This window comes from Lygodium microphyllum, chromosome 4 (genome assembly GCF_053477565.2).
Source record: "Lygodium microphyllum isolate KBCC chromosome 4, Lygodium_microphyllum_v1.1.10, whole genome shotgun sequence".
NCBI lineage: Eukaryota > Viridiplantae > Streptophyta > Polypodiopsida > Schizaeales > Lygodiaceae > Lygodium > Lygodium microphyllum.
Window position 1 is genome coordinate 97,786,804 of NC_141138.1, and position 12,419 is coordinate 97,799,222.

Consider the following 12,419-nt stretch of genomic DNA (forward strand, 5'->3'; position numbering starts at 1 on the left):
GTAGGCTCGAGTTGTTAGCCAAGGCTTTGTAGAGCTCTTCACTCCATATTTCGTTAATGAATACTATGGACACCGTTCTTTTGGTTGGTCTCTCGCCCATAGGGATTCTCTTGAAGAGACTCGTCACATGGGTTACGTAATCTCGGATGTCCTCTTTCTCTCTTTGCTTGATGTTCATAAGTCGCACTAGCAGGTTATCGGAGTATCCAAGTTTGGAAAATCTCTTAATGAAGATATTTTTCAGGCCATTGAAATTGGCACGCTCTGCAGCATCCAGACTCGTGTACCAAGTCCAACTCTTATCATCCAAGCACAGACCAAAAGCTTATGAGCACCATTGTCCTCGCAGACCTGCTTGAATTGCTCCACAAAGCTGTATGGGTTGTTGTTCGCTTGGTATTTATCTAGTTGCTTCGCTACCACGGGAATTCTTGATTGGCTCTTAGAGCCTTGGTTGACTTCTAACCCTACTAGGAGCGATGTTGCTAACACTATAGCGCTCTGCTCCGCTGCTTGTTATCTAGGAGCTGCTTCGTCAGAAGCTCGCTCAACGTGAGGTCTCCTTCTAGCGCTCTCTCGTTCTTTGTCCGATTTCTACTTGCTAGGGCTAGCACTCTCTGGATCTCTCGCATTTCCATGCTCTGTTGTAAACTCCTAGTTTGCTGATCGTGGTTGTATGCGACTATCCCTTGTAGGGCTTTGCGTGCTAGCTTCCTCTCCTCCTCCAGATCCGCTATGATGTCCTCCGCAAGTCTGCTGCTGCGGTGTTCTAACTGGGTTTGAGCGTCATATTTGCTCACTAATTGCTGGATCACCTCAGTGAAGTCTTCTAGGTCAAGTTCTTCGTTGCTTCTAGGGCCTGAGCTGCCCTCTTCCATGCCTAAGATTTCCTGTTTTGCCAAGTTGTCGATCAGGTTGATGAGGTCGGGTAGATTCACTTCACCGATAGTGTTGGTCCTTGCTACGTTAGGTCTTCTAGTCGTGTTCTTAGCTTGGTCCTACCTTTGGGGATTCGATCACCCGTCTCTGTCTTGGGATCTTCTCTTATTGGTGGGTTCCTTCAAGTTTTTACGTTTGAGTGAGTTCCTTGTTAATTACAAACAGTCCTTAACTTACCCTCACTCCGTGTGTGTGTGCATGCTCTTTTCTGTGCATTGTGCGCAATCAGACTTTTAGCTTTTCTTAAGCGTGTTTCGAGTGCAGGAAATCAGAGTGAATGAGAAAACAAGGTGTCTAAGCAGCTATTGCACTCTCGTTTATGGGTTTGGTTTGATAGGCTTGTATGCTCGGTTTTTGGCCGTCCTTGCCGGTTTATAGGGTTTTATGCTGCGTCTTTCGCTGAGCCAAGATTCGTTTGGGGGTCTATGACTTCGCTTGATACCGCTAAAGGGCTAGGTCATTAGATAGTCGATTAGCGTCGCCTTCACATCTGTGTCTTGCTGATTCTTCTATTCCTTGCGCCAAAGGGGTGTTTCAGGTGTCTGTATGGCCTTTAGAGGTTCGTACGGCCGGTGTCTAGGTGAGTCAGGTCCAGGATTTAAAAATTTTGGGAAATTTTTGATTCGTCCCAACGGGCCCAAACTGCAGGGGCTGAGTGAATGACTCGGACCGGCCGAATGGCTGGGGCCAAGTGAAACCGGGACAAATTGAGATGGTTCGAGTGGCCGAGGGCCGAGTGGGTGTGGTGTCCGAGTTTGAGGGCCGAGTGGCTGAACATGACTGGGCTGAGTTGGGCACTCCAAGGCTGAATTGGAAGGGTCGAATACCTAGTCTGGCTGAGTATACCACTCGGACGGGCTGAGTCTAGATGGGTTGAGTGGCTATGTGTCCGAATGTGCCAAGATGACTCGGATGGTTTGAATGGCCGAGGACGAGTGGCTGAGGGCTGATTCTGGGACCCGGCCTGAGGTCAAGCCGCCTCGAACGGGCCGAACACGGCACGTTTTTTTCCGAAATGACGAAAAATTCCTTGTGCCGAGTGATTCTGGGCTTCATACTTGCCAAGCACTTCCAGATCTTATCTATGCATGAAGGAGAAGGTATGGGTATACCTGTAGTGGGCAATAAACTTGTCGGTGGCAAGATCGAAGTGGATCCACGTAATGGAGCGCGCTCTCTCTCTCTCTCTCTCTGTGCTAGAAATACGACGCCACAGAGACCACCTCCTCCGGACCTCGAAGCAAAGACGGGGAGCCGCCCAACACCTGCTCATAGAATTCTACCGAGAGGCAAGTACCATCCCCACCCCTAAGCCCCCACCAGCCCCACTGACCTTCCGGCCGCGGGGGACCACCCTAGCCATAGCGACGGCAAGAAGCAAAGCCCGACGTCCAGGCCCAACCAGCCCCCATCCCCGCAGGAGGCACATGTCAAGGATACAAGGGATACTATGTCGCCACCGGAGGGTCCTGCCGTGCCGATTCAGTCTCTTGATGTTAGATAGACCCATGTGGACATTTTATGATGACCAAGCTCCATGAGCAATTTCACACCATACTTGGAACACATATGAATTGTACCCAGCCTATATACCATTTTGTACCTACTCAATTAGTTTATCATAGCATTAGATGGCAGCTTTACTAGGACCTGGAAAGTTTCCCAGACATTTCGTATGTAACGTTTTGGTCTCATAGGCCAACTTGGCCTTTCCTGACGCTAATATAACTTTCTTTCTTTCTCTCTCTCTCTCTCTCTCACACACACTCACAAACACAACCAGGGTTCCAAATGAGCTCTCCCTTAGCCTCTTGGCTATTAAATCCCTTCCCAACAAAATTATTGCCATTCCTACTCCCTCACTCGTCGACCTTAATCCCCTTGAGCACTCTTTCTTCCCGTTTTTCTTGATTTGTGCACTGTTTGGGCCTGTTTTATAGTAGCAAATCTTACGCTTTTCCAACCGATCTCTTAACCTTAACCTACTTTAAATGCAACAAGAATTGAAAGTAAAGTATTGAACTGATTTCTCCTACTCTCCTATTCATCCAACCATCAAAATAACCAAAATACTTATTTGTGAAAATTAAAAACCCAAAACTTCCTACCTATCTCAAGCTCCGGTTTGGGGATGAAACCCTTACTTCGATGTTCGATTTGAAGCAGGCAAGTGCTCAAGCTTGAATTCGTTGGTCCTGGCAATGGAACCAAAATATTGGGAGCTCACGCTCAACTGCGAAGACCCACAGACCATTTATTCGTTTAAGCGTTTCAAGCGAGCACTAATGGCTACCTCTCACATAGCCGATGCGCTATCCCTCTCTATGAGTGTAGTGAGCTTACCTTGATATCCGATTGAGTTGCTTTCTCTCTCAAGCACTTCGATAGCTCCATGATTCGTGATGCAAGCTTAAGCATCCTCAAGTCTCTTCCTCCAAGCTCCATCCTCCATAGCCACGTGCGAGATGAGAGTACAAGAGAAGAGAAGAAGAAGAGAGAAGATGGTGGAGGGCTTCATCTCCAAGATCCCTCACCTTCACACACTCACTCCCTCACTTACTCACACTCCCTTAAGCACTCACAAGCAAGCAAGCAAGAGGAGAAGAGGAGAGAAGAAGAAGAATCCTTTTTGCCACACACCCAAGAATGAGCTCTCATGCACCCATCCCCTTTTTTACATGATCGGCCCTTGTGGCAAGGTCCTTTTTCCCATTCCCTTGTACTTGGCCTATTTCTTTAGCTTATGCCCATCTACCCTTTTTACAATTTGCACAGGAGGGAGCGTGGCACTCTTTTACAAAAATTTTGGAGCGCCTTTCACTTAAAAATGCACTTTTGCCTTTAGCTTGATTTTAGAGGCCATCCTTGTGCGTTTGCTTGTTCTCCGTCCTGCTTCTTCCATTGCCTCCATATTTTACTTCTTTTTCTTCCGTCTCAAGCTAGGTTAACAATGCCTCAAATGGCTAACACCATGCAAGAGCAAAGCCCCTGAAATCTAATACCATGTCAGAAGCGGATGCAACAATGGAAGTGTCAGAAGTGGAGTAGCAATGGAAAGCGTAAACAACTGCTGTAATAAATTGCTGAAACACAAGACAAAAGAGAAAGGGAAAGAAAGAACACTGAAGAATACAATACAGATGAGAACTCAGATGTACACTTGGCAAATGGAATCCATATATCCAACATGAGACAGTTGCATACAACGAGTCACTGGCTGCGTGGGCACTAGAACTGGCTCTTATCTCCACAGAGTCTCTGCACATGTGATGGCAGATGAGTCATTGAGTGAGGAGGAGGAGCCTGAATATATAGGACAAAAATATGTCCTCAATATGATCAGGTCAGGCAGCAAAAATGCTAAATATAACCAAAATGAATACCACAAAAAATCCCCTAAATATCCTAAATAATGTTCCCAGCCTCTGCATGTATAGACTCACGCATGAGCTGACATATCTGCCAACCTATAGATGTATAGGTGAGGGGCGGCTGCCCCATCTCACCACCCTCTCACACTCCCTCTCTGGCATTGGAGAGTCGTAAGGGATGTTGTCATCACCACCACTAGAAAGCAGCTGAGGAAGGGACTCTCAAGCCCTTCTCGCATGATCCGAAGAAGCTGATCCTTTCTATGCCTCGGACTTCTCCTTGGTTAGAGGATCGGAGTCTGCGTCTGAGGCAGATGATGACTCGTCGGAGTCCATGTCCCACTTTGTCTTCTTCTCCATCTTCCTAGAAGCCACTAACTCTTTGCAGTCCTTCTGTAAATGACATTTCTTCCCTCAACGGTAACATTGGGTCTTTGACTTCTTCTTCTTCGAACCCCTCGCTGAAGCTACAAGAGCCTCACTAGAACCTGACGAAAGCCTCCCTTGTAACTGCAATGATGCTTGATGCTCAAAGCATTCACCACTCCAAACACCGGAGGGAGCTTGGAGAGTACGAGCCCAATAAGATGAGCCTTTGGAAGGGCAGATTGCATTCGCCAAAATTGGTCCTGGATTTGGGTAACACAAAGTAGAAAAGACTGGATAGTATCTTTGGCCTCGAATGGAATTTGCTAGAGCTATCCATAAAGTGTAATTGCCCTCATGGTGGAAGGTGCCGCATACATCAACTGCAACTTCATCCATACTTCTAAAGATGTCTTGTAGGAGGTGACCACCGGTAGGACTTCTTTGGAAAGACATCGAAGTAAGGAGGAGTAAGCATGGGCATCGTCTGAATCCCATGTAAGCACCGCTTCCTCATGGTTGTCTTCATCAAATTCAGTTGGAATAGGAGAAGGCTGCTGAGGATATTCAATAGCTCCGCAAACCACGTACCATAATTGCTTCTGTATAAACCAAGGCTTCATCAGAGCACTCAATGTAAGATAATCAGGTCCATGTAACTTATCATCAGTGGATGTGCACGGAGGAGCCATTGGTAGAGGATTTAGAAGAGAACTAGAGAAAAGAACGTATTTGGAGAGGGAATACAACCAAACCACAATCACAGACTATAGAAAATGAGAGTTCACATGTAGTATTTACCAAAATCTGACCAAAACAAGAAGAAATCTGCTGCAAAAAGTCAAAAAATCAGTAAAGAAAACACAGTAGGAGCTGTGAACCTAAGCTTTGATACCATGTCATAAGTGGAGCAGCAATGGAAGCGTAAACATCTACTATAATAAACTGTTGAAACACAAGACAAAAGAGAAAGGGAAAGAAAGAGGATTGAAGAACACAATATAGACGAGAACTCAGATGTATGCTCGGGAAATGGAATCCATATATCCAACACGAGACACTCATATAGAACAATGAGTCATTGGCTGCATGGGCACCGGCACTGGCTCCTCTCTCCACGGAGTCTCCACACGTGATGGAAGATGAGTGACTGAGTGAGGAGGAGGAGCCTGAATATATCCAACTCGAGACACTCATATAGAACAATGAGTCATTGGCTGCATGGGCACCGGCACTGGCTCCTCTCTTCACGGAGTCTCCCCACGTGATGGAAGATGAGTGACTGAGTGAGGAGGAGGAGCTTGAATATATCAGACAAAAATCTGTCCTCAATATGATCAGGGCAGCCAACATTTAATGCTGGTCAGCCAGAAATAAATGCTAAATATGACCAAAATGAGGACCACAAAAATGCCTAAAATATCCTAAATAATGTGCCCAGCCTCTGCATGCACACTCACACATGAGATGACATATCCGCTAACAGGAAGCATAGAAAACTGCTGTAATAGACACTGCATAACACGAGAAAAGAGAAAAGAGAGACATTGCAAAGAAAAGAATACTGCTCAAGTATTATTTTTAAAAATTAATTGAATTGGGTTGAAAAATGCATTTAGAAAGTTGCCACTTGGCAAAACTTGCCCATTCAAGTGAGGCAAAGGCTATTAGAGGTAATCGGAGCCTTATTCTAGCATTGTGGAGGCTAGGAGAGGAAGACTTGCCTTTGCCCCTAACTGCTGTTGCAGTTTTCCCAGCTATTGGAGATTCACCTAGACATTGGAGATCCGCCTAGCCATTGGAGGTTATCAAAGAGTTGTCTTCACTTGTTTAGGAGGCCATTGGAGTTAGGTGACAGCCCTTGTAGGCTGTCTACAGGCGGGTGACAACAATTTAGGGGACCACAAGGGCATGTAACTGCATGTGGGGCTCTTGTTAATGGTGGGCTGCACTTAGTCGATTAGTAAGTATTTTCTTAGATCATCAATGATTCACTTTTCCTTTAGTATAATAGTTTTCCAGTTGTTCAATTTTTTAAGTTCCAGTTTCTAAATCTAAGTTGCATAACTTTTACAATCAAGAGAAAAAATTGGAGGACATGATACTCATTATAAATCAACAGATTTGTTGTGTCTATATTGTTGTTACAATCCATAAATCTCATTTTCTCATTTCAATTGGTCGGTAAAAAAAAAGAGGAACTTTTGAACATCGTGTTAGCAAGAAAACCATGTATCTTGCATTTATTACTTTATATTGAGAAAATTTTGGAATTTATTTGCAGGGAGTTAATGATGACGTTCTTAGAAGATTTCTTATTACCAACGAGATGGATGTGGATAAAGCAGTGATACCTCTGTTAAGCTACGTAAAATGGAGGCAATCATTCTCTCCTCTTGGATACATTCATGAGGAGGAAATTGCAAATGAGTGTAAGAAAGAGAAACTTTGTTTACAGGGCCATGATAAGAAAGGAAGAACCATAGGTGTGTTTCTTGTGGTGCGCCATGATGCCTTTGATCGAGATTTGGAAGAATTCAAGCGTAAGTATATGTTTTTGTTAATGATTATAAACTCGATTCTCGAAGCATATTTAATAGCTTTTAACTATTTGGGACAAATAATCAAATGTATTAACCGATGACAAAAATAACTAACATGTTAACAATTTATAGACATGTCATCTATTGCAATGTTAGGCAAGTAATCTTGGAGGTAAGCATTGTCATTTGTTACTTTGCTAAAGCTACGTGTATTCAAAATTAAATATTGGTGTATCAAGCTCTTCCACACTTTCTTTGCCTCAAGCATTAAGATTCAAGCTTTTACACTCTCTTGCATGTGCGTGTGCACACACTCTGTCCAAGCTCTCCTATACTTTCTTTGCCTCTTGCATCAAGATTCAAGCTTTCACTCTCACATGCATGCGCATGCACGCACCCCCCCACCACCCCCCCTCCCCCCCCCCCCCCCACACACACACACACACACACGAGAAGAAACTACACCAATTTCCTCTCTCTCTCTCTCTCTCTCTCTCTTTTTCACACACACACACACATACAAAAAGAAAAAAATTGTATTGTGCATGTAGGTTGGCCCCTCAATTGTGGTACATGTTGCTACTAATTATGCATCCAATTGTTGCTACATGGGCTACTTGCACGGTCAAGTTTCTTGCCATCATAAGGACTCCATATGTGAGCCACTGTGTTTCATGGAGGACATTGAGGTCTAATGGGTTAAGGTGGTGCAAAAAGCTACATCTGTCATCACCTTCTTTATAATAAAAAAGAAGGTACTTGGTACAGATCATGAGCATAGCTCCCTGGAGTCGATACAACCTTCTTCGATTTGGTTTGCCTACATTTGGTTTCTTTTGGAGTGCCTTTATGAGTCGTGGCCCCTTCTCTAGATGGTCATGTCCAATCAGGACGAGCATGACATGGAGGATACCAAACCCATGCAATGCTCATGTCCACATGAAGAGTTTGGCCACGAGGTTCGTACCATTGTCATTCTAGTGGCTCCCTTTTATAGGGTCTTTGCACATGATTGATTTACAAGGGGTTCCCTATGGGCCTTCTTGTCCACTTCACTAGAGTGGCATGTAAAGATATGATAGGGATTGCACTAAGAAGACACAAGGTGTACAAACACAACTATAACCCAATGACTTAGACAAAAACACAAAGGCCTTGCATAGAGAATTTGCAAGTGGATGATGATATAGAGTGAGGAGGAGGGAGAAAAATATGTAGGCATAAAATAATTCCAAGAAATGAATAGGTCAACCAGTATCATAATACAGTTGACCAGCGATAAATGCTTCTAATGATTAGAATGATGATCATAAAAAATACCTAAAATATCCTACAATGCTCAACCCACAAAAGGACATGTCTAGTTAGACTCATGGGCTGACTAATTTGCTAATACCCTCTCTCAGATCATGGGTGATGGGATACAATACCATGATACAATGATAATGGCTCATCATAGTCCATACAACAAAGACCACTAGACTAGGACCATGGATATCCAAGCAGTAGGTGATCAAGCCACCATCAATGTGCCGTGGAGAGAACTTGATGTCATTGTTGATTGTACTTGGACTTGAAAATGGAGAAGAATCATAGCAACTCTCTATGTTTGTCAATAGTGCCTCGTAGTAGCATATATGACTATCTTGTTAACAATGCCTCTGAGCATACATGACCATGGTTTCCTTGCCTTTGGACAAACCGCCAAAGTATCCCGTCATGTGAGCTTAGACTAGGAGCCAATCTTGCTCTTTGTTAAAAAACAACCCATTATGAACATGGAAGTCAATCCCAGCTCTAGGATTTCAAAACTTGCCAGACTTCAGTTGATGCATAAGGGAAGTTCCTCTTTGGATCCTTTGTACTTGTATACTTGTATAGATGAGGCTCACTTTCCTCACCTCACCATCCTCTCACACTCCCTCTTTAGCACTGGAGATTCGTGAGGGATGATTGCATTACCTGCATTAGAAAGCGATAGAAGCAAGGGTAGCTAGGCCCTTTCCTCGGTTTGAAGAAGATAACCCCTTCTACACCTTGGCCTTTGCCTTGGCCAGAGGATCTAAGTGGGAGTTAGAAGAGGATGAGAATGACTTGTTGGAGGAGTTCGTATTTTGCTTTCTTTTCTTCTTCTTCTCCTTCTTTCTTGAAGCTGCTAACTCCTTATAATCCTTGCACAAATGTCCCTTCTTACCATAGTGATAATAGCGGGCCTTTGACTTATTCTTCTTGTCACCCCTCTCTGAAGTTGCAAATGCCTCAGCTTGGTCACCATACCAAGATGAAAGCCTCCCTTGTAACTTCAATGACAACTCATGCTCATATCTCAAAAGCTCATTGGTATCGATGATATTAGGGCCCGCAAAGCATTGGCTACTCCATCAAACTCCGGAGGAAGCTTATAGAGTATAGTCCCAACTAGATGAGCCTCTAGAAGTGCAAACTGTAGGTGTTGAAGTTGATCCTATAGTTGTTTAATATGAAGTAAAAATGATTGGATAGTATCCTTTGGCTTGAACTTCATTTGCTAGAGCTGACCATAGAGGGTCACTGCCTCCATAGTCAAGGGAGCCTTGTATAACATTTGAAGCTTCTCCCCATACTATTGCTGGTAGAACCGCTTTAGAAATACCACAAAGAAGAGCAAAATACACGTGTATCATCGGAATCCCATTAAGCACAACCTCCCCATGGTTGATAGGGTCTCAATCATCTAGAAGAGGAATGGGGGATTGAGGCCACTCAATAGCTCTAGAAACCATGTATCATAATCGCTTTTGTACAAACCATGCTCTCATGACAACACTCTATGTGAGATAGTTAATTGTTGGGAATAAAGGCCCTTGTGCCTTTAAATGTTCTCGGGTGTGAACACACCCTTAGCACTTGTACTTACACATATATATCTATCTAAAAAACCTAAAGGTATTGACTCGTCATTATATCTACAAACGTACTTACTCTTTGCTATTGCTCTCTCTCACACTCTCTATCTCTTTGTGCGTAATGACTGACTGTCTCAATCTTCGTGCCTAACCCGTCACTACAAACTGGTATCAGAGCGTAGGTTTCGCAAGCTTCTTGAGACCATGGCACAAGCTGCTCGAGCCACAAGGCTCATTCAACACAGGTTGTACTAAAGACTAACAGTCGGATGACAAGGCAGCAGTCAAGTGACCAACATGTGTGTGACAGTGGTGTGAGAGGCTGGGCAAGTAGGCAACGGCATGATATGGGCGATAATCAGTTGAGCAGGAAGTAGGCCTGCAGCATCGCAGCGAACATGACTGATGAATAGCATGCAACGGGGAGCGGGTAGCACGCAGCGTGCAAGGAAGACCAGTGGACGGCGGGTGTGAAATAAGGCACGCTTGGGATGGCCGCCAGCAGGCCGTCAGTCATGCGACCCACGTAGCGGTTCAACAGACTGGTCATAATTTTCTTACAAAATCAATTTCTTCTTGAAACTCCCTTTGCCCATTGACGGGTGTTCGTGCGTGTAGGCACAGTCAGGATTTTGGGCAGATTTAGGCCCAGAAATTTGGGGCTTTTCCCGAATTTTGGGATCTTAAAGCAGAACTGGATAATTTGACTTAGAATTTGCAAAGTCGGTGCACATTTGCTCGGGAATTTTGGGGCTTTTTCACATTTTAGTGAAATTCTTTCAATTTCACTGAAATTAGTGTACGCAGGACTTGGAAAATTTGGGGATTTGTCGAGATTTGGTGCGAGCAAGATGCAACAGTGGTATCTGTCTCAAAAATTGCAGGAATTTATAACATTTTGTCCCCGACATTTGGGGCTTTTCATGTACATGCACAAATTGGGCTGAAATCTACCCAATTTCTCGACATTGATGCACATTGGACCCTGTGCAATTTGGGGCTTTTGCAGTTTAGGCAAAATCTGTGCAGCATTTGGTCATTTTATGTACATGCAGGTTAAATTCCACGCAATTTGGACATCAACACTTGGTAAAATTTGGGGGTTTTGCCAAAATTGCTCTATTTTGGCAAAATTGGCATGTCCTATGCATGGCGACAGAGAAAATGCAGATGTGTGGTTAATGCTTTGAGCACAAAATTTTGGGGCTTTTGACCGTTCGTGTCAAATTTTATGCCCATGGGTACATGTACAACAGAAATTGCAGCTAAAATCTGGGATTTCTCATGTAATGTGATGCATATGTCCTTGGAACAGCTGTAATCAGTTGTGGAATGTTGTAGCACATGGTTTGGTGCTTCTGAAAATTTAATTACAGATCTGAAATCTATGCTTCTAGTGGTTATTTATTGCTGGTTGGTACTTGTTTGTACCTTGGTCACTCGGGTGACATTTTGGGCTTGCATTTGCTGATTTTTTGGTCATATTTGGGCTGAAAATCATGGCTGGCAGCAGTGACAGTAGTAATCTCATGCACATAAAGAAACTTGAAGGAGCACATAACTTTGCAGTTTGGCAAAAGCAATGCTACAATATCCTGTCACAAAAGAAGCAAACAAAACCGATCAAAACACAAGAGGCAAAGCCCGTTGATATGGAATAGGACGATTGGGATGAGTTAAATGAGCTTGCACGCTCAACCATCGAGCTATCAATTTCTAATGCCTTGTTGTTCAACATTGAAGGTTTGGATTCTACATATGCTATTTGGACTAGACTGGAAGAATTGTATGCACAGAAGAGTACTACAAGCAAAGTGTATTGGCTGAAAGAGCTTATGGATTTGCGTATGAAAGAGAGTACAGCAATGTCTACTCACCTGAGTGAGTTTAACTCTATTTTCAGCCAGTTGGTTGCTTTGAAGTTCATGCTTGATGAGGAATTTAAGGCTACTTTCTTGCTTTGCACTCTACCAGAGAGTTAGGATACATTTAGGACTGCTATGAGCAATTCTAATGTGATCCTTTTGTATGCTGATGTAGAGAGTGCTCTACTCATGGAAGAAATGAATTGGCAGAACAATGCATCTAGTAAGTTTTCCAGTGCTTTGCATACTAGGGGCAGATCACAGCAGAAAGGCAAATATGATAGCAAGGGAGGTAGTAAATCATGTGCAAAGATGTTGAATGCCATCATTGTGGCAAAAAGGGTCACTTTAAACGTGACTGCTACAAATAGAAAAAAGAGAAAGGAAAGGGCAAGAAGACAGATGATAGCAAGGAAGAGAAGAATGATAGTTAGCCTAAGAAGAGCAATG

General features: G+C 43.7%; 1 protein-coding gene across 3 annotated transcripts in view; it reads left to right on the forward strand.

Annotated features, from left to right (window-relative positions):
- LOC148037368 (uncharacterized) overlaps positions 1-12,419 on the forward strand; it is a 79,608-nt gene that overhangs the window by 30,390 nt on the left and 36,799 nt on the right. For all 3 annotated transcript variants that reach the window (XM_087676278.1, XM_087676279.1, XM_087676277.1), the window contains exon 2: positions 6,961-7,219. In XM_087676278.1, coding sequence (XP_087532404.1) covers positions 6,961-7,219 — 259 coding nt within the window. The remainder of the gene's footprint in view (positions 1-6,960; positions 7,220-12,419) is intronic.